General features: G+C 38.1%; 1 protein-coding gene across 2 annotated transcripts in view; it reads left to right on the top strand.

Moving 5' to 3' along the window:
• The window catches only part of LOC106060626 (tubby-related protein 4-like), a 141245-nt gene that overhangs the window by 60600 nt on the left and 54020 nt on the right, over window positions 1–26625 (top strand). For both annotated transcript variants that reach the window (XM_056032842.1, XM_056032840.1), the window contains exon 3: window positions 345–1004. In XM_056032842.1, coding sequence (XP_055888817.1) covers window positions 744–1004 — 261 coding nt within the window. In that variant the 5' untranslated portion in view covers window positions 345–743. The remainder of the gene's footprint in view (window positions 1–344; window positions 1005–26625) is intronic.

The following is a 26625-nucleotide window of genomic DNA, read 5'->3' as shown; positions in this document are numbered from 1 at the left end:
AGTCATAATATATAGCTGCATTTAACTTTCTAACATTTTTATGCGCTCTTCTTCATCTTCTGTGCTCTAATGCAGTGTTTCCCAAATTGGCCCCGATTTTAAGCTTCCGTAACATGTGTTGTCTCATTCAATACATAAGTTCATCAAAATGGGCTCGGGCTAGATGTGTGTGTTAAGTCTGTACGAGAATGTGTGTTAGCATTTAGCTTCAGTGTGTTATATGTGAACTTAAGTAGATTTCTCTATTATTTCGAAAATCACTAAATAAACTCTAAATGGGTGAAGTTTTTTGAGAATAATATTTATGCTCGGTATAATGTTTTTTTAACATCTATTCATTCTAGTGGGTACAATGATCAGATGAAGGACGCTAATTTGCTAGAAGTACGATATGTAAATTCAAACCGGAGTACACTTTTTTCTAATTAAGTGAAGTCAAACTGGAATGACCTTTTTTTAAATTAAAAAAAAAAGAAAGAGTAAATTCAAACTGGCATATGTCTTTGACTCCTCGTCACTGAAACTCCTCACTGAGGTTTGTCAACATAATCCTCACTCTTAGACTTTCTGGATTACTCCACGATTAACCTGCTGAACTCGGGACACATCTCGTAGATTTTTCAGTTCGTTCAACTGCATATCCGGACCAGCTTACTGGTTGACACTTCTGTCAAACTCTGCGACTTGAACGACTTCCGGGGCGAAGAGCATCCAGCGTGAATGAGATCACTTCCGGTTCAGCCATGCATGTCCACTTCGAGCAGACCACCTGCACTCGGACAGACTCTAACTTCTTGTCCCTGTCTTGGATGGGCAAAGTGCCGGAGGACCTGCCCGAGGAGGGCGGAGGCTGGAAGCTGAACCGCGCCCAGTACTACGTGGAAGGCTGGCTGGCCAGCGGCAACGCCCGTGGCGTGGTTGGGGTGACATTCAGCACCAGCCACTGCCACAAGTACGACGCCCCTCCGAGGTCCAACTTCAACCTGAGAGGACATCGTAGCGAGGTAAGTCCTACATATTGTCCGTGTCAGTGTTTATTTACCCAGAGTCCTTTCCACGTAAAGAAGTAATTAATAAAGAGAGCAATGTCCTCCAGGACAAGGCAGTATTTAATTAGCATCGCTTGAAGGACATAATGTGAATAAAGAACAAGTTATTTCTTGAAATGCCCAAAACAGTGAAACACGAAGAGCTGTGGGTGTTAACCTCACCAGAACGATACAAACGATAGCAACACTACTAATGGACAATCAATTAGTTCTTAAAGTGTTGGTCATTGTCACGGATGAATGTGTGTATGCATGTATAATCTATTTTTACACTCTGCGCATGACCGGAAGTGTGTTGGTTGTCAGAGAGTTGTTAAGACAAGAGTCCAGCTGGTGTGTGATATGCAGTAAAAGATGATTAAAGCTTCTGTGTTTGTTCGTTACCTACGGCTGAACCAGGGACACCCAGAGACGTAGCGAGACGAGACCTACAGTAGTTTCTACAGAGTTATAAGTAGATAGAGTTATATAATAGGAAAGCTGTGACAGTCATTGTCTAGTTACAAAAGGGAAAAAAAAAAGGATTTAAAAAAAAGGAGTTATAATTCTAGTGCGTTCTAGATCTAGTGATTGTATATGCGTCTACGAGTTTTTAACTTTAAAAGTCACTTTTTTTTTTCACTCTCTCTTTATCCATCTCTCTCGCTGTCTCTGTCTCTCTCCATCTTTCTCTACTGTCTCTTTCTCTTTTCTCTCTTCTCTTTCTCTTCCTGCACATATCTCTCTATTTTTCTTTCTCTCTCTTCTCTTTTCTCTTTCTCTCACTCTCTCTTCTCTTTGTCTCCTTTCTCTTTATCTCTTTCTTTTACTCTCTCTCTCTCTCTCTCTCTCTCTCTCTCTCTCTCTCTCGATCTTATGACAAGATAATCAAATAACACCTTCTTTAAACAACCACGCTTCTTAGTACACAATGTATGCATACAGTGGCGGGAGTTGGGGAACATTTTTTAGCTTGAAATGAGATAATTTAGAATAGACCACGCTGTAGAATTCTTCAAGTTTAACTGATTCATGTAACCAAATATACATAAAGATCAATTACATGCGCAAAGATCAATTACTTGCTCACTTGAAAAATGTAACAAAAAATATCCATGATTGCATTTTTTTCTGAAAATGTATACAGTGTGTATATTTGTATTTATTGATTATTTTTATTTTAACAAGAGCCTCCCGAAAGATAAATAGGACAATACAGTTACTTAAAGTTTATAATGACAATGTAACAGATTTATCCTTTAATTCTTGCAGTCTAGGGATTGGACGCTGTTCTTGTTTATAATTCCATTGCTCTATACATATCAGCTGGTCTATGATTCCAGTGCTATATACATATCAACTGGTCTATGATTCCACTGCTCTATACATGACAACTGGTCTATGATTCCACTGCTCTATACATGCCAACTGGTCTATGATTCCACTGCTCTATACTTGCCAACTGGTCTATAATTCCACTGCTTTATACATATCAGCTGGTCTATAATTCCACTGCTCTATACATGCCAACTGGTCTATAATTCCACTGCTCTATACATATCAGCTGGTCTATAATTCCACTGCTCTATACATATCAGCTGGTCTATAATTCCACTGCTCTATACATATCAGCTGGTCTATAATTCCACTGCTCTATACATGTCAGCTGGTCTATAATTCCACTGCTCATGTCAACTGGTCAGTAGAACGTACTGGAATCCAGCAACAACGGCCTTATAGACTTGTTACCTTCGCTTTGTCCGTAGCGGACATTGAGTGGTCATCTGATTTGCTCACTGGTCACTCTTTTTTTTTTTTTGTTTGCCAGGCTGGGGCGCTGCTGGGGTGCCCTCTACCGCGTTGGCGCCTGTGATGTTCAGATCTCCCCGATGTGTCAGAAGCGATGATGTCGAACTCTGACCTTATCGCCCCTTACGCCCCGTCAATGTCATAGTATTTCACCTCGTAGCTTTGCAATGTCCTCGTTATCTCCCTCTCCTTATGAATATATTTTACATGTCCTTACAAAGCTTATTATCAAGTCACTCTGTCTTTCCGTCTGTTTGGTAAACATTTAGGAATGTGTTAGTTCTCCCACACCCAGGCTCGGATGTAGTGTCAACTGTACACAACTATTTATTGTACCTGACAAAACATGAATTAATATAAATATTAAACAATTATTCAATTAATGATGGGTAATTAATTAGTTTGTTTGATATGGAATAAGGGAAATAACCTCTAAATTATTGAGATATATAGTCTCAAGCGCGGAGTTCTTCCCCTTAGGTAAACTTTTTTAATGAATATCTATTTTGCTTGTTTTTAATGTATCCTTGGAGACGTTTACTTTTAAATCCATCTCTTGGTCGGTGTGGCGAGGCGAATTTCGTGAAAAGAGTCCGAACTAAACCAAAAACAAATGTGTTGGACATTACAAGAAATGGTGAGCCAAGTTATTTGTAGCTAGTGCTTTATGTGTGCTCACACTTTCAGACGACCTAATGGTCATTTGGTAGATGAAGTGTGTGACTCGGGCAGAAGATTTGAATGGTCAATAGCACTTTAGGACGTCGTCTTAACAAGGGTCGTGTGTCCAGTAGGTTGACTTTATGGGTCTCGTCTATCTATCTATCTATCTATCTATCTATCTATCTATCTATCTATCTATCTATCTATCTATCTGTATTACTATCTGTCTATCTATCTATGTATCTATCTATCCATCCATCCATCTATCTATCTGTATATCTATTTGTCTATCTATCTATTATCTATCTGTTTGTATGTCTGACTAATCTATCTGTCTTTATTTATATATATATATATATATATATATATATATATATATATATATATATATATATATATATATATATATATATATATATATATATATTCTATCTGTCTTTATCTATATGTCTATCTATCTATCTATCTATCTATCTATCTATCTATCTATCTATCAGTATATCTATATATCTATTTATCTGCCTATTATCTATCTGTTTGTATGTCTGACTAATCTATCTGCCTTTATCTATCTGTATCTATCTATCTATCTGTATCGTTTGTATCTAGCTAGTTATTAATATGTCCGTCCGTCAGTCTTTCTGCGTGATTATTTGTGTGAATGTTAAGTCTGTCTGCATCATTACATTACACAAGTATTTAATTGATAGCCGTGATTTGTAGCATTTGATAAGCGACATTATGGTCTGAGGTTGACCCCGGTATTCAATATTGATTTTTAAACTTATCTTATAAAATACAGACGTTACTTCAAAAAAAAATGATTACGTTCTTCGCTTATCCCTGGGTCTATCTAGTCATGCATGTTAATCAATAACTTCAATTCTGCTCTTCTTTTTCCCCGGTCAGTTTGGCATTGTGAAATAGAATGTGTACCCTCTCTCTACACAGCGAACCAATTAGCTCAGCTCCCTACTATTTGCACACTAATGAGACAGCGGACTTGATTGTTATGCCTTCAGTTTTATCAGCCAGACAACATGTCTGCCGTGAGATAATTAAATTCATTATGATTGGTTCTATCTACTAGACTAGCTCGAGGAGAGATTACAGAGAGACATCTCCCTGGCTACGCGCTATCGATCTGTTTCCTCAAGTGATGGCCGTGTAATACTACCCATCACTAAGCAGAGTCAATGTAATCCTGCGCTCTTATAAGTGTAGGCCCAAGTACGCCCTGGTAGATGTAATCCTACGCCAGACCCTGTTCAATTTCACCCTAATCTCTTTAAGTGTTGGCTCTAGTTCGTGTTTTCTTAATCTCTTCAAGTCTAGGATCTAGTCCATGTATTCTTGCGCTTGTCATTTATTCATACTCTAGTGTTGGCCCTACTCGAATATACATTATTTCATTAACTGTAGACTCTGATCCTTGTATCTCTACTTTCGTAGACCTCGAACCTTGTATCTCTACTTTCGTAGACCCCGAACCTTGTATCTCTACTTTCGTAGACCTCGAACCTTGTATCTCTACTTTCGTAGACCTCGAACCTTGTATCTCTACTTTCGTAGACCTCGAACCTTGTATCTCTACTTTCGTAGACCCCGAACCTTGTATCTCTACTTTCGTAGACCTCGAACCTTGTATCTCTACTTTCGTAGACCTCGAACCTTGTATCTCTACTTTCGTAGACCCCGAACCTTGTATCTCTACTTTCTCTAAGTGTAGACCATTATCCTTGTATCCCTATTTTCCTGTATTCTGTCTTAAAGTGTAGACCTTAATTCTTGTATTCTGTCCTTAAAGTGTAGACCTTAACCCTTCTATTCTGTCTTAAAGTGTAGAACTTAATCCTTGTATTCTGTCTTACAGTGTAGACCGTAATCCTTGTATTCTGTCCTTAAAGTGTAGACATTAATTCTTGTATTCTGTCTTAAAGTGTAGAACTTAATCCTTGTATTCTGTCTTAAAGTGTAGAACTTAATCCTTGTATTCTGTCTTAAAGTGTAGACCGTAATCCTTGTATTCTGTCTTAAAGTGTAGTCCGTAATCCTTGTTTTCTGTCTTACAGTGTAGCCCTTTGTTTATATGTTTTGTCTTTAAGTGTAGACCTTAGCCCTTGTCTGTCTACTCTAGTTTGTGTATTTTGGTATCTACAGCTTTGCATGCGAGAGAAAGTCTTGCCTGTTTTTGTTTACTGTTTATTTGCTGAAGTTCATTAATGAATGAATTCAATTAAAAGAGTTCTCTTTTCTTGTCTGCTGGTCACTAATAGGAAGTAGAAATTAATTCTAGTGCGTCTGCATGACTATTGCCCCCTTCCCTTCCCTTTTTAGGAGCGATGTTGTTTGATTAGATTGACAGGATGTGACGCGTTTTAATGACGAACCCCTGATGTCAGAAGCCCCTACTTACACACTCATCCCCTGTGTCTGCAGGTTTGATATTCTAGTGATTAGCTCTGTACGCCAAACAAAAGTCAACTAGTTTTACAAAATCATCTGTTTGATCGCCAATGATGGTGACTGAGAGTGTTATGTCAAACTGGGAGGGGAATGGTGTGGGCTGGCACCAGGCTAAGGAATTATTGAGTTGAAAAAGTGTGCAGGTGAGTCGGATGTTCTAAAGTGGTGCTCCCGGAAGGTGGGGGAGGGGGGGGGGCAGGGTACCGTTCACTTGACTTGAAAGTCATCTTGTTCACTTGACTTGAAAGTCATCTTGTTCACTTGACTTGAAAGTCATCTCGTTCACTTGACTTGAAAGTCATCTCGTTCACTTGACTTGAAAGTCATCTCGTTAATTTGACTTGAAAGTCATCTTGTTCACTTGACATGAAAGCCATCTTGTTCACTTGACTTGAAAGTCATCTTGTTCACTTGACTTGAAAGTCATCTTGTTTTTATTAGTGATCTCATTGGTTGGTTGCCTGGTCGTGCGGTTTGAGTGCTGGACTGTCGTTCGGATTTATCGACGGTCGAGGGTTCAAACCCTGCCCGCTCCTATCCCCCGTCGTCCTGCGGGAGGTTTGGACTAGGAAGTAAACTATCTTCAACTCTGAAGGAACATCCGAAACATGTAAAACATTTTACAACATTTTACAGACAACGATTGTTTTGTCTCCAAAAGTCAACATATCTCACTGTGCCGTGCATCTGTTAGTGCCACGTCGCCCTCCAGTGAGGGACATGACCTGTCCTACTAGCTCAGTGCTAGGGTTTAACACCCAGAAATATGTTGTACGCCATTTGGGATACCCGAGGTTACGATTTTGAATAACAAGTATCAAATTTTGTATTTTAAACAAAAAGCATCTTCTCCTTTATACAGCTGACCAACCTTTGTAAGAGTGATTATTTTGCTCCCAATAACTAACTAATGATAAATTTTAAAAAAAAACGGACATTTTTTTCCACACAAAATCCTGGTTAAGCGAATGTATAAATCTGCTCAGAGTAATTAAATGCTAATGATAGGTCTATAGATCATAACGGTCAAACCAGAAATTTTCCTGTGTGACCAATTAGATAGTGATTCTTTTCGCAAAGTAAACTATTTACTATCAAATTTCTAGGAAAAACGTTAGAGTCGTTTTCGAGATCCGTGTCCAGGTTCCAGGTTCTGCCTATATTTGCCGATGAAGAATTTGCAAGCTGTATAGAGGAAAATTGTAAAAATATGATGTTTGAATCTTATAGGTCCTTGTTTGGCAAGGTTATTTGCATAGTCTTCATCTTAAGTCATTTGAAAGGCTTATTTTCATCGTGGTATTAATGTATCAAACTGTTTTTATGTATATTTATGACAATTTTATATTCAAAGACTTATTTACCATACAAAAACATTTAAATACCATTTTTTATTCAATTGCCGCCCTACACATCAAGATACACATATACTCTGCTATGTTCCATAAGAAGATTAATAGCTCATTTTTTGTGGCCTGCATCTATAATGTAACTCCCCCCCCCCCAATCTATCAATCGTGATCTGTGCCTAATTCCCCCATCCCCGGCCCATTTCAACCATACCACTCTCCTACTTTGTCCCTTAACGGTGGTGTAGTTTTCTTTGGTGTAGCGCTCCTTTTTTCCCCAATAACCTGAACAAGTCTTAGTTACGTCTGGTGTGAGTCTACCCGTGAGTACGTTCCTGTATTCTGGCCTCGCTCCTGCCTGTGTGGTTACGTCTGGTGTGAGTCTACCCGTGAGTACGTTCCTGTACTCATGCTCGCTCCTGTGTGGCCAGGGCATCGATCCGAAACGGGTCAGAATAATCCATAGGATGCCGCTGGGCCCGTCATGAAAAGTTTATTTATACACTAAAGGCACCGGTAATTCCAGATGTAAACACGGCGTCGCTATTTTACCGCCGAAGAACTCAATAGATGTAGGTTGTGTCCCCCTTTTTTTTCGTCCATTTTTTTTCTTATCGCCCTTTGAGGGTTTTTTTTCATCACTTTGTGCAGAATATACTCGTCTCGATTTCACTTTTGGAACGTAGGTTGGGTTGGGAGGGGTGGGGGATTTAGAGGGGAATGAGGTGCTAAGCACGAGCGTCATAGATCTTATAGATTTATTGAATTTGTTGAGCAGTGCCTTTGAGTGCATAGTGGTAGTGTAGTATCGATACTTTTGTGCTTATTGAATTTCCAAAATAACGTCTTTGAGTGCATAAGTGATATGTAGTATCGATACTTTGTTTTTGTTTTTTTATTTGTGGAACAGTGTACATTGTGATAATGTGGCATCGATACTTATTGTCGCTTTTCAGAATATTCATTATCTCGATTATTGAAAACTATGCCCCACACTATGTCAAAAATGTCTTTATGTTAGTGTCTACAAAAGAAAATGTCGGTCCCATTAAGCAAACATCATAGCTTGAAATATAGTTGGAGAAGTCTTTTGGTCTGGTAGTAATTGAAAAAACAAACATTGGTTAACCCTTAAAACGCGTGTGGTAGTTTTAGCCTCTAAACATCAGAATTGTCATTCCATTTTCTTTGTACTCATCGTAAAACAGCTCAGCACTTTGAGGGTTAACAGTAACAGAGATTCAATTGGAAATGTTCATGCTAATGATTATTCTTAATCACCTTCTCTTTCCTTACATTTTGATTTCTAGACTCGATTGTAAAGGTCTAAAAGAAATGTACCAAAAACATGTTTTAACAAAGCTTTTATCAACTCATTCTGTCTGTCTGTCTGTCTATATGTCTGTCTGTTTGGTAAAAAGTGTGTACACGTTATTTCTCCCACACCCATTCTCGGATTATTAATTTTTAAAAATACCAACAGGGAAACGAATCCTTCAGTATTCACAGATATGGCTAAATATGTTGGGTTTAGTCCCCTTAAATAATCGTTAACGCTATTTCTCCCTCACGTATTCTCTGATCATATTGATACTTTAAACAATTATTTATTGTACCTACTAAAACATGAATAAAAAAAAAGAAAATACCAAATTAGTCAATTAATTATTGATAACTAATTATTGTGTTTGATATCAAATAAGGGAAATAACTTGTACAGTTAGAGGTTTCTCACGAAGGCCGCGGGATACACATTTGAGACCAAAAGAAAATCTGCTGCCGAGGACAAACGCAGACGGCGAAAAGAAAATCTAAATCGACCACCTGGGGACAATGGTTATGCTTGGATGTGGCAAAATATGCAGGTCACAGCTGGGGCTGCGCAGCCACGGGAAACACTGTATTCCCCATTTCATCTTCAGACTCGAAGACAAGCCTTGTTATTATTATTATTATTGATATAGTTTTAAGGGCGGAGTTCTTCCTCTTTAGATAAGCTTTGTTAGTGTTGTTTTTTTTAAAAAAGATTATTTTGCTTGTTTAAAATGTTCCGTTTATCTATACTTAATGTGTTATGTACACTGGTGCACCAAAAAGGCTATTTAGGGACTTGTCTCCATTTTATGAAAGTCTGTTTCTCAGAGCTCGGGCATTCCGGGCTTAGAAAGCTGTGTTAAAATACACTACCGTCTTCAAAAAAAACAAGATTTTTCTAAATCTGTCTGGTCAAAATCCTGCCCACGTTATTGTCTACCACTTCCCAGTCTCGGGTCCAATGAAAACTTTGCCCAATTATTTCACCGCCTTGGACAACACGTAACAAACAATTTCAAAAAAAAATTAATTCAATTATTTATTGTTCGATTACTTCTTTCTTTTCCCGTGTTTGTTGTGGTTGTATATCCTGTACTGTTTCAATTATGAGACAAGTTTAGTGGGCGAGACATGGGGAGACTAATGTTGGGGGGGGGGGGGGAATTCAAAAGGACAGACAAGGGCAACTATCATACACTCAGAATTGACGATTACTGTCAGAAATGGGACGCTTCTTTCCGTTGATGACCCTCACGTGTCATTTTGAGTTCCGGAAACAGGGAGAGAGATCGCTGGTAAACCTTTTTTTTTTTTTCTTTCCGTTGACGATTTCTGAGTGGTATGGTTTAGTTATAGAGCTCCTGAATGTCGCGTCAAGGTAAATGTGTTCGGGTCTTTAACTTAAACTAGGCCTTTTTGAAATATGTTTCTTGACAATGCCGACCTTAGGCCGTTGCAACCTATGCGGCCGAAGTGGGCCCCGCAATTTCATAGGCCCGCGCTAATTCTCAAAGTGTAAATTATTACATTAAACCATTTTAACTGAATCTCCTGAAATTGTAAAATGTACGAAAGCAAAAAACACAACCGTTCAGTCTCACGTTCTGGAATCGTCTGTCCCAACGATGACAATGCAGCATCATTCACAACCAATCGCTAACCTCTTCCCGTCGTCACCATAGAAACACACAGACAACACTCCATAACACTTCCTAGGAGAATAAAAAAGTATGAATTCAGACCGCTGCTGCCTTGAAGCTACACACAAGCATGGGAGCAACCAGGAGCCGGTAAACTGTAGGCAGCTTGTAGAACATAATGCTACATCCTGGCAGAGACTCCGACGCTCCTGATTCCAAATTGTGTCAGCTCCTGTTGTTCTTTGGACACATCAGCTGCTTGGAGAGATGGAAGGTACTGTGAGAGCGACATCGTTCCGACCACAGCTGATGCCAAGGCACTCACCTCATTTCTATGTGAGGATCCACCATAGTCGCTTCACGGCTGAAACAACCCATAGTTGTATGCGTATGTGGTGAGAGGGCGTATAGGTGTTTGCAGCATCTGGCATAACAAACAATATTGATTCCATCAAATATTAAAACGAATAACATTTCCCAGAGCTTGAAATAATGTGGTCTTGATAAAAATTGTATAAAACCTCCATCCAATCTTTTTTTCCCACTACATACTTTGTTGTAGTAGAAACGTGTATGTTGTAGACAAAACGTGTTGTCTATAGAGCACTTTTCATGGTCTGTCGCCCTTATTTAAAATACTCTGTCGCCCTAATTTAAAATACTCAATTGGAAATATACATGTTACCAACCAAGCTCGAAATTCAGACATCTATTATATTGTTCTATAAATTGCTTGGTCTTTTCAGGCAAAGTACAAAATGACTTTTCCATTTCTTATTGTAAAAAAAAATGTTTTACATGTTTCGCATGTTCTGTCAGAGTTGATACCGGTAGTTTACTTCCTCGTCCAAACCTCCCGCCGGATTACGGGAGATGGAAGCGGGCAGGGTTTGAACCCGGAAACATAGAGAAGTCCGAACGACAGTCCAGCGCGCATAACGCACGACCAGGCAGCCTTACGCATTGTACAGAATACTTAAGCATTTTATAGGATTACTAGATCTTGGACAGGCAATGTAGAAAATGTGTTATTTTTATCTAGAAAAATATTTATAAATAAAACAAAGACAAATGAAAAAAAAGAGAAATGTAAATTATATTAGGATATATTTAAAAAATACATTTGCATGTTTTGAATACCTTTAATTTTCAGATTCTGGAGCGATTTCATGAAGCAACAATTTCTGTTTTTAAATACTAAAAATCTTAGTAACAAAATCTATGTGTTTACTTTACTCTGACTAGTCTACGACAGTGGACCTCAGTCACCAATCGTAATCAAACAACATTTGCCCATATAGTCAGTCCGCCCCTGATTCTCACTTTATATATTGTAAGTACCTTATATTTAAAAAATATTCATTATATGCTATTGGAAATAAAAAATTTAAAAAAAAACGCCATGTACAAAGCAATTTAAAACGTTAAAATATTATGACAGTCCCAAAACAAACAAAAAAACAATGTGTCATACACTATACAGAAACTATTGTTAACTTTTCAATATTTTAATATATGGTACCATAATACCTCATTCGTTGAGAAAAGACTTAGAACTATACTAACACACGAAGAAGACCGAGCAACCAAAAACACTTCTACTCATACAACCATTCAACTACCAATACAAAGGAGCGAAACTGAGGTGCAAAAGCAATAAAACAACCGAAGGGCCCTAAACCAAACTTTTTTTTTATCGGCCAAACAAAACATCCCAAATGAACAGGTCTATAGACACCATAATAGATAGTGAAGGAGAGACTATCCAAGACCTGGACAAAATAACAGACATATTGACGAAACACTTGACTCATATGTATGACAAATAAACAGACAGTCGACAATTTTTATAGAACTGCAAAGAAATACGTAGGACAGAACAAATAGAGACGGGTGCTCCCTTTACACTAAACGAACTGAGGACTGCTTTAGACACAACCCAAACCCCCCCTCCCCCGGCCCAGACGGTCTGACATTTGAATTTAACCAAACCACCCCCCCCCCTTTTCCAAAATAGGATCCCTACTGCTATAATTATGTTAGATACAGGACATTTACCTAAAGATTTCAACTTAGCATACATCATACTTCTGCCTAAAAACATGAAAACAACACCTCACCTAGCGACTTTCGACAGATCTCACTTCTAAACACCGACTACAAACTCCTGACGAAAATGATTTTTCTAAGACTCAAACCCCTCTCATACTGACTTAATAGGACAAAACCAATACTGTAGCGACCCCGACAAAAAAAAAATCGACGAACTGAATCATTCTTTAAGAGACATTATATATTACTGTAAAGACAAAGACCTGAAAGCAGCCCTCCTTCCTGTTGCCCAGGAAAAGGCCTTCGACGGAGTAGACGTTGATTACCTTTTCAAAATACTTGACAAGACGAAAACGGACTGAGGACATATAAAAAGCCGGTCTACACAGATGCCACAAGCAAATTCATGATAAACCAAAGCCTTAGAGAGAGTATCACCACCGCCACTACTTATTGTGACATGTATTTATTGTATATTAAGGTCTCTAATATGCAGTGGTTAAAGATGTTCTCACTCACTTGGATATTGTTGTGTTACTTGTTGCCGCGTATGGCTGCTACTGAGTACTACAACTAGAATGGCACAACAATCATGTAGAATCAAAACGTAATGCGATGAGTAGCAGACATACAATTGTATTACTCATAAAATAACAGTTCACTGGCCAGTCCAGTCATCAATAAGCACATATTATGTTTCACGCCAATCATTTCAGAAATCCAATAGAATATATATATTACATAATAAATGACACAATTAGTATTGCTTCATATTATACGTCTAATCACGTCTATGTCCAAGGTACATACTGACTTCTGACCATGTGGCCAACTCTCAGAACGAGACTTTTTTTTTTTACCCACAATTCATAACTCTCCGCGTGAAACGTCATAAACGCAACAAATAGGTGTACCCCGTGACTCCCGACTAGTCATGTCACTGGCGATCAAGCAATGATGTGACACCCATAAAAAAGATCTATTAGGTGTCCCTATTCCTTCCTCTTAATGCATTCTTCGCCTAGAACCCCCTTTTAGAAACCATTAGGCTAGAGAGCGTTACTAAAGGTATCAAAATCCCAGGCCCCATATCAGTAGTTTTAAGTTAAGGCTGACACTGTTTTCCCATTCTCCAAAAAAAAAGAGTGACATTCATAGACAGGTCTATCCAATTTGGGGAAGGCAGGCGGATCAAATATCAACAGAAGTAAAAAGTCTTGTATAGTAGGGTTGCCATGTTTGGTCTGTCCACTTTTTGAGATAAGATGGGGGGTGCGTCCTCGTGATTGAACTAGTTGACACTGCCATGTTCTGCTATGTGGAGAGTCGAATAAAAGCACAGGGGCAAAAATGGGACATAAACAATGATAGTTCTGCACTCAAGAATGTATGAAAACAGATACCAAGGGTTCAAGAGGCGGCACTAGAATACAGATCGTTAGCGTTAACTCACTTTGTTTTTTTAATTTTATTTTACAACAATTTTGTAATTTATTTTGATGGCTTCAATTTATCTTTAAGTAAATGTATAAATCTGATAGTAAATTAGAAAAAAAATCATTAATTTCAATCTACCAGATATTTATTGGAAAAAGAGTACCTTTAGCGATAGGTGTCCACCACACAAAACGATACGGCGCCAGAACAATCAAAAAAGCAAGAGGTCCCCCCTCGGACTGACACTGGTCACACATATTACCCCCCTTGAACAACCCTTGTACAAAAAAACAGAGACACCTCGTCTGTGACAGTGACAGACACAGTGTCTGACACTGACATATTACTAATTACAAAGCTTCTATCAACTCACTCTGTCTGTCTGTCTGTCTGGCAAAAAGTTTGAACATGTTTTTTCTCCCCTTTCTGATTCTCGGACCAAGTTAAAACTTTTCTTGCATTATTATTTGAGCCTTACAAGACACGAATCAATTTTTTAAAAAATTAGTCAATTAATATTTGGTGATAAATTATTTTTGTTTTATTTCGAAATAAGGGGATTGAATGCTACTTAATGAGAGGTGGATTTATATATGGATTTAGTCCCCTTATTACCTCCCATTTTTTTTAATTTTTCATAATTAGTCATATTTAATAACAATCCACGAACCAATCCAAAAATTAACCAATTAGTTAATCATTAAGTACTAATTAATTAATTTGTTTTATATGACATGAAGGGAGCTAAACCCTGTAATTTTCAGATATATGTTAGTAATTAGTGGTTATTTCCAGTTTGATAAGCTTTGGTTTTTTGAAAAAGTGCTCTTTTCTCTATTGCTTGTTTATTTTCTTTATTGAGATAATCCTTAAAAAAAAAAAGTACCAAAAGTACATGTAAGTACCAAAAGTACATGTAAGTACCTAAAGTACATGTAAGTACCAATAGTACATGTAAGTACCAAAAGTATATGTAAGTACCAAAAGTACATTCAAGTACCAAAAGTACATGCAAGTACCAAAAGTACATGTCTAGGCTTAAGAGATGAACTGTGGATTTATTTCTGCTCTGTATCGTCTGCTTCGTTTTGTTCTTCATGGTGTCCAGATAGGTTCTCAAAATGGAAATAATCAAACTATTATTAGAACACCAACGTCCCCTGCACAGAAGTCTGTTTCTGTGATCTTTAAAAGTTTTGTCCTGAAATATCGAGTGACATCAAACATTAAACCCGGTTTGGCTTTAAAGTTCCAGTTTTAGATTATGTCTCTACTTTCTGATTGTCTTAATTATTAACCAAGTGTTGATTTAATTTTTTTTTCATTTTCTAAATTTAAAAAAGATTAATTGACTTGTTCGATGTCAAAACGAAAGGTTTTATCAGGAAGGTGACTGATCCAAGTTTTTGAAATAAGCGTAAGTTATTAACATACGTCTTATGTTAAAAGTCAGTTATGGTAGAAGTCAGATTGTGTTAAAAGTATGTTATTTTAAAAGTCATTTATATTAGACGTCGTTTAGTGTTAAAGTCTGTTAAGTGCTAAAAGTCTGTTAAGTGTTAAAAGTCAGTTATTGTTAGAAGTCTTATGTTAGAAGTCTGCTTTGAGTAAAGGAAATAGTATGCCAGAGCAGAATCCAGCATCTAGTGTCTCCAAGATTAGAATGGACACGCAGATCTCAACACTTGACCTCTGGTCTCAACGCGTGACCACTGCCCAGTCAGTCGATGAAACCAATCGGCCACTTTTTATTGGATAACTTTGGCTAGAGAATCCTGCTTTTTTTTTTTTCTCTTTAGTCGAGATTTATCTGTAGGTCTTTAGCTATTGCTGTAGAATCGGTTCCAAAGATTTACATTTCTAGGTACTATTCTTATAGAGTTGTCTGTAGCTTTGGTTATTTGACAATTAGGTTAAGTGATTTGTAGTTCTAGAATTGTTTTCTTCTTGTCAGTGTCTTTGGCTCTATATATTGGGGCCAGTATGACGATGGTGCTCAACGTTTGCCGTTCCTTGAGTACTACATTTTCCGTCACGTTCCGCATCCCCGCTAACATGGCGTCTGAGTTGAAAGGAGCTGAGCCTCTGTGGCTTTATATGCACTTAGAACAGGGGATCTGAGGGGCCGGGTAGAGCTGCAGGACCACTTCACGGGGCCGGATATGGCCCGCGTGACAAAGTTCGCGCATCACCGTGGAACGAAAACTAGACCCTGGTTCGCTTTACTTGTAAGTGCGACATATCAATTGTGACTTCTGGCACGGCATTGCTTAGATCTAGATATCCCTCAACTCAAGAAAACATTAAGATACTGGAACAGACACAAAATAGAGCCGTGAGATTAATAACAAACGAATATTCACATTTGACTAGAGTAACACCTTTGGTAAAATCACTAAATTTAGAAAGCCTTCAGGACAGAAGACTCAAAAGTAAAGTAGCAATTATACATAAAACACTGAACCATAATCTTCAAACAAAAAAACAAAATTTAATAAAATACTCTGAAAGACACAAAGATAGAGGTACATTCCTTGTACCATATGCTAGGACAAATTTGTACAAATACTCCTTCTTCCCTAGTGTTATTAGAGCATGGAATGGGTTGCCTGAGCTAGCCAGGAAAACCAGTGACTTGGCAGAATTTAAGTCATTGGTTTATATGCATGACTAAATGCATGACGCGTAGGACGTAATCATCTTTTTTTTTTGAAGTAACGTCTGTATTATATAAGATAAGATAAGACTTCTGACTAAGACTAAGACTGCTTTATTGATCCTAATGGACATTTGTTGTGATTACAAGGACTCTTTTCTCATATAAAGACAACACAACAGAAACATACACATAAATAGAACAGACACAACATAAAGAGTTCATTCAGCGACTACACACAGGCATCTTGGTCCTTTTCATGTTTCCTGATCAACGAGTGGCGTAGATATAGTCTGACCGAGTGAGGTACGAACGAGTTTTTGTACCGCTCTGTTCTTGTTTTGATTGACAGCAGTCGCTCACTTCGCGACGACCTGACGTAGTTCTGATGGAGCGGGTGGCCGTTGTCTTCCAAGATTTTTTTCGATTTTTCTTAGACACTTCTTTAAATGTGGTAATGTTGTGAGTGTAATTTTTTATGTCCTTTTTATGTTTTCTAGACGGCGCAACAGTTTAGATGAGGCGTTGCCTTGCCAACAAGTTATTCCGTATGTTAGCAGATTTTGTATAGTCGCGCCGTAAAAAGTATTTAGAATCTTCTAGTTTAGTTTAAAGCTATTGAGTTTGTATAGAAAAAGTCGCTGGGCTGTTTTCTTTGTTAGATTCCAAGGTGGTCTTCCCACGAAAGCTTGTTATTAATGATAACGCCTAGATATTTATATGCCTTCACTTGTTCTATAGATGTAGTGTTTATTTGCAGTTCACATATAGTTTGTTTTTTCTTTCTGAAATCTATCATAAGTTCTTTGGTTTTTTGTGACATTCAGTTCTAGAAAGTTGTCAGTGCTCTAGTTTGTAAACTCTTCTATCGAGCTTCGATAGTGAGTTTCGTCTCCTGAAATAAGACCGACTATGGCAGTATCATCAGCGAATTTAATGAGTTTAACTGAGTCATAGATGCTTCTTATGTCATTAGTGTAAAGAGTGTATAGTACAGGAGAAAGTACACAACCTTGTGGAGCACCCGTACATAGTACTCGAGTTGACAATTTGGTGTTGTTGACTTTAACATACTGAGGACGTTGGGTTAAAAAGTTTAGAACCCATGCTTGTACGTAAGGGCTGACATTTAAGTTACTCAGTTTGTTGATCATTAGATGTGGCTGTATGGTATTGATGGCCGAGGAGAAATCTACAAAGGGCACTCGTGCATATGTTTTGACAGGCACGACATGGCCTAAATTGTGCCGATGTGCCTAAAATCAAAATCAAATCAAATCAAATCATATGTTTTGGGTGTATCGACATGCTTATAAAGCTGGTCCAAAAGCAATAGAATTTCATCTTCAGTTCCCCTAGCTGCTATATGCAAATTGGTGAGGGTCTAGGCTGTTATTGACTTTTGCTACAAGTTGTTTAAGCATATAGTTTTCAAAACATTTTACAACTATAGGTGTTAGTGCTACTGGGCGGAAGTCATTTAAGCTATCTATTTTTTTTTTTGGTACTGGAACAATCTCTGAAGTTTTCCAGATGTGTGGAATTACGCACGTTTGCAACGAGTGGTTAAAGATGTGAGTGAAGATAAAAGAGATTTGTTCCGCACATAGCTTGGTCAGCTTGCCACTAATTTTGTCCGGTCCAGAAGCTTTTGTTACGTTTACTCTTTTAAATAATAAGGTCACCTCATCTTCAGTTACAAAATTGACGTAGGGTTCTTATTTTTCTTTGGTTAGAGTGTTGAAAATTTCATTGTGTAGATCAACAAAATCTTCTTTGTCGAAACGAGAATAAAAATCTTTTAGTTCGTTGGTGTATTTCTCCTCATCATGCGCTGAAAGTCTTTCTCGTTTTGTGGTGCAGCCTGTTATTTTCTTTAATCCTTCCCAGCATGATTTGGAGTTGTTATTTACAAAGAAATTCTCAATTTTTTCTTTGTGTGTTTTTTCCCTTCAATTATTGCTTTTTTCAGCTTATTTTTAGCATTTTTAAACTCTTCGTTGCTAGCCTTATACTTTATTTTCTTTTCAATTCTGCTTAGATCTAGATACATTTGACTTCTGGCAGAGCATGGCCTAGATCTAGATACATTTGACTTCTGGCAGAGCATGCTTAGATCTAGATACATTTGACTTCTGGCAGAGCATGGCTTAGATCTAGATACTTTTGACTTCTGGCAGAGCATGGCCTAGATCTAGATACATTTGACTTCTGGCAGAGCATGGCTTAGATCTAGATACAGCAATCCTACATGGAAAGTGAACGATTGTCTTCGTCAGGCGACAATGCCCAAAGCAAGGACAAGGGGGCTACTTTCAAATGCTTAAAACCTGATAATTATAGTAAGGAATTATAATAAGGAATGCCTTCGATGCCAAAGATCAATGAAAAATGCAGTCCTTGCTGTGATCTGTTGACAAACGTATGGCATCCTTTAGTAATGAAGCGACTTTGGATCATCTCGTAGAAAAGAGATTAAAGCCTGGCAGCATTTCCCCTCTCTCTTTTCTCTCCATGCAGCTGATGTGCCCAAAGAAGCGGCAACTGCTGCAACAGGTCTGGACGATCGCAGGTTCTGTCAGCTCTGTGAGCGGTAAGCTGCTTAAGGATCACCAGCTTCTGATTTGATTTTTCGTCAGGGTTGACTGCGTAGCCTTTCTCGTGTTTGGGTTTAGCCACAAGGGTTGAAATGAGTTTTCCTTCTATGTGGGTAGCCAGCAAAGGCTAACGTGCACCCTCCAGCCTGAAGCTTACTGGCTTAGGCGCCAGTCGATCGCCTTTGCCCCTTGTCCTGTAAGTGATAACACTTCCCCCTGACCCATTACCCAAGCCACACGTGAAGGCCAGGAGTTGGACGTTGTTAGAAGCTTTCCGGCGCATACCATTGGAAGCTTTTTATAGGTAGTGAAGTGCTTATATCTATTACCACTTCGGGGCATCAACAACCTTACGGAAACTGTGTAAAACCCAATGGGGCTATATTTGCTTTTGTGGGTCTCTCCCTCTATACGGTCCACTGCGGAACTGACAAAGCTAGTCCCAGACGCAATCATCCCGATCTCTTGAGATTAGGGAGCCATAATGACCGAACGTGCGTCAAACGCGACCTAATCACCCCTCGCCCACGCGCCCCCATCTCCTTCCGTTGGCCATCCTCGCGAAAAATAATCTCGACGCAAGTGCGCAATAGTCTGATGTTTATTGTGTTTGCGTCCTGCGTGTATGTGCTTGTCCGGTGTCCGGCTTCTTATCAAAAAAAAAAAAAATCGTCTGGTTTCCCAGAATCAATGGCTTGTCTTTCAGCTATTGTACAGATTTCTCCTATTGACCTCCCCTGCCGTTCCTCTTTATTGTTGACTAATTTGTCTTGGGCCAAAAGTAAATACACCGAGAATAAAACAGACGAGATTGTTTTTTGTCTCCCCTGATCACGTTCTATTAGGCTTCCTGTTCTGGTTTTTTTTTTCTTGTTTTTTAAGTTCCTTATCTAGACAGATGTTGGTTGAGGAATGCCAGATGTTTATGTTGAGAGTTTTATTATTTGGAAATGAATATAGCCAGTGCTCTCATAGTGACTGCGGCTCCCAGCATGCTAAACAACAGGTAACTATAAGGTGTCAATGGCAGTAGTGTCATTCCATTAATACGTGGCTCTTACCGTGCTGTTATAAGTACTCTTTCTCTCTCTCCCCTCCCCTCCCCCCCCCCCTCTCTCTCTCTCTCTCTCTCTCTCTCTCTCTCTCTGCTCACTTATAAATAGTCTTGCCAACCATTAGAAAATGGCTTTTCACTCAATCCATTACCAAGTATACAACCCTTCTTTCTACTAGTAGTAAATGGCCCGTCTCTATATTCATTAGTAAATGGTTCTTCCTTTTATTCATTAGTAAATGGCTCTTTTGTCTATGTTGTAGTAAATGGTCAATCTCTTTATTCATTGGCAAATGTTCCTTCTCTCTATTCAATGGTAAATAATTCCCTTTATTTATTAGTAAATCGCCCTTCTCTCTATGACTTAGTATTCATTAGTAAATGGTTCTTCTATTTATTAGTAAAGGGCCCTTCTGTCTATGACTTAGCATTCATTAGTTCTTCTATTTATTAGTCAAGGGCCCATCTCTTTATTCATAAGTATTCATTATTCTGCTTTCCAGTCATAAGTAAATGGGCCTACTTTCTGGAACAGATCCGCCCCCCCCCTTTTTTCTTCCATCAGTAAATAGTGTCATTTACTTCATTTAAAAATTAAATCAAGGAATTCTTTTTTTCCCCCTTTAAATGGCTCTTTATTTTCAACAGAGGCGCCGGTATGTGTTAACCGGCGAACCTAGTTCGTATCCACTTCTGATTCTGAAGACCCTAGCGAATGAAGTGAATGGTCCTGCTTCAAGATTCCATTAGATGTGGGCCATGGTCTCCACCCATTTGTTAATGAATCTCAGCTTCTTCCACATTGCAGTGGCGAAGCTAGGAATTCGCCATGATTTGGGGGCCCCTGGGGGCTTGACCTGTTTGGGGGCCCCTGCATTTTGCCTAGTATTTGATATTTAATGTAAAAAGCAATTTCGAACACTTATTCCCCCCCCCCTCTTTCAAGTGGGGCCCGGGGGGATTTTCAAATTCTCCCCCCTCCCCCCCCCCCTCAAACCTTAGCTACGCCACTGCCCCACTCTGAAAAGAATGAAACATGTATAGAAGCATCCCATTCTTGGTCCATCACTAATGGAGCTAGATCTAACTTGACAAGGGACGATACTCGAATGTGCGCAAAATGTAGGAGAGGTAGAGAGGTCTTTGAATAAACAGTGTTTCGTCTAGTGCTATTTGATACGTCGTATTGGGCTCCCTGGTCTGGGATGTAGTCCAAAGTTTGACCGAGAAGGAATGGACAATCCCCAGGGGTATTATCGATGTCTTCATCTAATTGTATGAGTGAACAAGTCACGCTAAGAGGGAGGAGGGGAAGATAGAGAAAGACCTCCCTGCTCAAAGAACTCCCTGCTCTATAACCTAATAGATAGAACTCTTGAATTTTTTATCGGGAATTTCTTTTTTTTTTTCTTTCTGTCTTTAAATCGAGGATGGTATTTTTGGGGGAATCAGGGCGTCCACAGCTGGGTTTTATTTAAACTAGATCTGGGTATTTTTTATTTTTTTTTTTAAATCGTGTTTTTACGGTGTTTAATAATTTGCTACAAATCTTATTTAATTGTGTCTCAAATATAAGTGGCAGTCACTTAAATATTTGGTTTAAATATAAGGTCGTTGTGTTTGTGTGTGCTAAAAATAGTCTCAGTTGTAGGCGTAGATACTTTTTTTGTGTGAGAGAAAGAAGTGGAGAAAATGTGTGTGACAGAGAGAGAGAGAAACTTATAGAGAGATGGATAAAGTTAGAGAGAGAGAGAGAGAGAAAGTTATAGAGAGATGGAGAGAGTTAGAGAGAGAGAGAGAGAAAGTTATAGAGAGATGGAGAGAGTTAAAGATTGAGATAGAGAGAGAAATAGAGAGAAAATTTGGAAGAGGAAATAAAATTTGAAAGAAAGTATGTGTCAGAGAAAGACAGAGAGGGAAAGTGTGTGAGAGAGATAAAAGAGAGAGGGAAGTGAGAAAAAGAAAGAGCACGAGAGAGAGAGAGAGAGGCAAATAGCATTTAATCATGTCAAGATATGAAATCTTTTAGCCTGGGCAAAGGTTTTCCCCTACTTAAAAGTGTTCGAAATTCGAACCTCCCTCGCTCTCCCCCCCCCCCCCTTTTTTAATGAAAAAAAAAGGTATACTCTGACTGTCACAGAAAGTGCCTGCTATTAATTCCTCTAAATGAACGCCCCGCTAATGTAGTTATCACGATGTCCAAGACATGATGGCCGTGTCATAAATCATTAACTGCAGTTGCTAATTAGTCTTGAAATAGTCTAGAAAAAAAAAGGGGGGGGGAAATAAAAAGGCATCTTCGAAAACTAACATTTTCTTTCCGAATTAATTCATAATTTTCTGTTTCTGTTGTTTTTTTTTACATAAGTAAAGCCATTTTATGACACTTATACGGTGTGGGGATTTTGCAAAGCAACAAACCTTTTTTTTTTATTTTCCATAGTAATTTATTACATATTTTCTACGGTAATATGCATTTGGTTAGATAGATAGATAGATAGATAGATAGATAGATAGATAGATAGATAGATAGATAGATAGATAGATAGATAGATAGATAGATAGATAGATAGATAGATAGATAGATAGATAGATAGATAGATAGATAGATAGATAGATAGATAGATAGATAGATAGATAGATAGATAGATAGATAGATAGATAGATAGATAGATAGATAGATAGATAGATAGATAGATAGATAGATAGATAGATAGATAGATAGATAGATAGATAGATAGATAGATAGATAGATAGATAGATAGATAGATAGATAGATAGATAGATAGATAGATAGATAGATAGATAGATAGATAGATAGATAGATAGATAGATAGATAGATAGATAGATAGATAGATAGATAGATAGATAGATAGATAGATAGATAGATAGATAGATAGATAGATAGATAGATAGATAGATAGATAGATAGATAGATAGATAGATAGATAGATAGATAGATAGATAGATAGATAGATAGATAGATAGATAGATAGATAGATAGATAGATAGATAGATAGATAGATAGATAGATAGATAGATAGATAGATAGATAGATAGATAGATAGATAGATAGATAGATAGATAGATAGATAGATAGATAGATAGATAGATAGATAGATAGATAGATAGATAGATAGATAGATAGATAGATAGATAGATAGATAGATAGATAGATAGATAGATAGATAGATTAGGCAGACAGACAGATTAATACTTATAGATTATTATTATTCTATTATTATTATTATTATTATGTTAGAAACGAACGAGTATTCATTCGCTGGCACTGCTAGGGTCGAGTTTTGAGAAACAAAATTCACTGTAGTCCCTTTATCAGTTTCCCGTTGTTATTATTATTATTATTATTATTATTATTATTATTATTATTATAAAAGAGCGAGTAGTCATTCTCTGGCGAAGCCAGGGTCGAGTTTCGCTAAAGAGAAACAAAATTCATCGTAGTCCCTTTATCAGTTTCCACCGATGAATTTTCTGGTGATGTGGCAGGTCTGCAGAAGTACCGCCCTCTGACAGGCAACGAGAGTGTTCCTAGGAATGCCAAGGGCCTTGAAGGTATCTGTGAGGTCAGTTGTTATTATTCCCTCGGTTTATATGACAATGGGGTATATTGTTATTTTAGATAATTTCCATAAACGCCTTATCTCCAAGCCAAGGTTCCCATATTTTCTTTGTTTTTCCAGCTCAGTTTTTTTTTTTAAATTATGAGACAGTGGTACGGCGATGTCAATAATGGTAGCGGCCTTTTCTTTTTTATCGATGAGCAGTAAATCAGGGCGATTAAAATCTACCGTTTTGTCAATCAAAATAGGCCTATCCCAGTAGAGTAGATGATCCGTAGACTCGAGAACCTCTTGTGGTGAGTATTTGTAATATGGAGGATTATCCTTACCAATCAAATAGTGTGTCAAAGCCAAGTGCTGGTGTATTTGCTTTGCAACTTGGTTATGGCGACCTAGGTAGGCAGATTCCGATAGGGCTGAACATCCCGCCATTATGTGTTCAATTGACTCACCCACATTTCCACATTTTTATTATTATTATTATTATTATTAGATCAGTATACATGTGTGCATCTGACAACATACATTTTCAAAATAACTCAAAAAAACTTTTCTTTGATACACGGGGGACCTTGTAAATTTGTAAATCAGCCAAGCAGGAACTCATCCTCAGAACGAGGCTGTCACAGCACATAAGGATGCAGGCTAGTCATGCGTAATGTCACACAGACACACACAACAAAAGTTGTCTGTTTTGAGATTATGTTTTCTAATCTGACCTGCACTGCAACAAAAACAGCCGCATGTCTTCCATTAAAGTGACGGTTTAACACAAAAGGATGCTATAATTTCTTCGATAAATGTACTATTTCTTGCTTTAAGTTCGTATCTGATCCAGTTGTTTCCACCCATTTCGCGGCTTATCCTATACTCTTAAGCGAGCAATTCTTGTATGTATGTATGTATGTATATATATTTATATATATATAAATTTTATTTCGAAAACGGCTCTAACGATTTTCTTTAAAAGTTCACGGTATGCGCATAATAGTGAGAAAAAAATTCTCAACTCATTGGCCACATCGGGAAAACTCGAGGTCGACCGTTATATCGGTTTGAAAATGCCTCATTATCGAAAAATTAATTTTGGCTAGAATGTTTTATAAATGAAAATTTTCCGTGACGTGAACGGGAAAAACGCTGCCTACGTCACTAGGCTTACCGCAGTACACTAAAATATTTCTTTGCAAACAAGAACGAGTTTTAAAGAATCAATAGACCTAATTAAACATTTGCACACCATCTTACTGTAGATTGATTTATTATAGAACTATGAAAGAGAAGTAATGAAATTAAATGTGCCAATGCACGATTAGTTATTGTGTTTTGAAGGCTTTATAAATTGATAACACTTTAATTGCCTAGAGCGGTGTAGATACCTTGTACTTTGTTGTTTATTTTGCTGGTGACCTTCAGCTGCTCTATTTCAGCTAAAGCAAGTTGGCGCCTAAACTGGTCTTTTAAGCGTTTCGGTATTACGTCGTATACTTTTTAAGCTCACCAAAGAAGACTGCCTTTGGCATGCGTTCGTCTGAGATTCGTCTTCCATACAGGATACCGCTCTGTCCAGCGTAACTGACGGACTTAAAGAATTACCTCTATTCAAAGCCCCGGATACACATTTGAGACCAAAGAAAATCTGCTGCCGAGAACAGAGGCAGACGCGAAAAGAAAATCTTAATCGACCACTGTTTGACAATGGTTATGCTTGCCCTGGATGTGGCAAAATTTGTAGGTCACAGCAGGGGCTGCGTAGCCACGGGAAATACTGCAATCCTCATTAATCTTAGGAATCGAAGACAAGCCTTATTATTATTTTTTTCGGTACGTGACGTTTTGGCGCCGCCGTTTTGGCGACGCCGTTTTGGCCCCGCCGTTTTGGCGACGGGACGTTTTGGCGCGAGCCGTTTTGGCGACGGGACGTTTTGGCGCGAGATATCATTTGACGATAATTTAATAAGCACGTAAATTTTATAATAATGTTTATTTCACTCTACCATAATATTGTATGTATAGTATAAATTCTCGCACCGTTCAGCGAATTTTATTTTTTTTTAATTTTAAAGGTTTTGCTTATTTCATGAATATAGGCCTATAATAAGTCAGATTCCTGAATGGTAATGACATGCTATATGTGAGTTCTGCTAATCGCACTGGATGACATTTTTGGATTTCTTTCCAAAAGAATTTGTTTTTTATTTGACATTAGTGTAATATACGAATTAGCTAAGTGTCACACTTAAATATAACAAAAACCATGTTAACATCTAAAGCTCTATTACGCTGAATGATGACAATAACTCCACACATAGTAAAGATCAAGACACGGAATGTGGTCAGTACAAAATCTAACGTGAATCCACCAATGTAAACATTACATTTAGTACGTGAAAACACGTAACACAAACACTCATGCAAAACATAGATATGAATAATTCTTTTAAAAGAATTAATACAATAAACGTACATAATGTATATCGCGCCAAAACGTCCCGTCGCCAAAACGGCTGGCGCCAAAACGACCTTCGCGCCAAAACGGCGGGGCCAAAACGGCGTCGCCAAAACGGCGGCGCCAAAACGTCCTGCTTCGTATTTTTTTTGCTGTTGAATTATTACCATAAGTTCGTGCTTTGTGTCTACTGTCCCGTACCAAAACAAAGGAAATGGTCATAACAAAGCTTCTCTACGCCTTACGTGCTCACACTGAACATGATATCTAGCCAGCGGCCAACGAGTTTGCGTACGCTGCAGCCTCTTTTTATTTAACTATACACCTCGGTAAAAAGCTTGGGGTTAGGGCTTGGAGATGGAAGGCCCAGTTGAGATCTGAATGGAGGGATGTGTATAAGCAAGCCATATCCCTCCACGGGCTGTAGCACCACTGGGATGGATGGATGGTATGAACTTCTTATAGTCCAACAGTCAGGCTGGGCAGGCACGTATCCCGTATGGGTAACGAGCATATTGTTTGGCGT

This window comes from Biomphalaria glabrata, chromosome 6 (assembly GCF_947242115.1).
Source record: "Biomphalaria glabrata chromosome 6, xgBioGlab47.1, whole genome shotgun sequence".
NCBI lineage: Eukaryota > Metazoa > Mollusca > Gastropoda > Planorbidae > Biomphalaria > Biomphalaria glabrata.
Note: the sequence above shows the minus strand (reverse complement) of the source record. Positions and strands in the feature narration are given on the sequence as shown.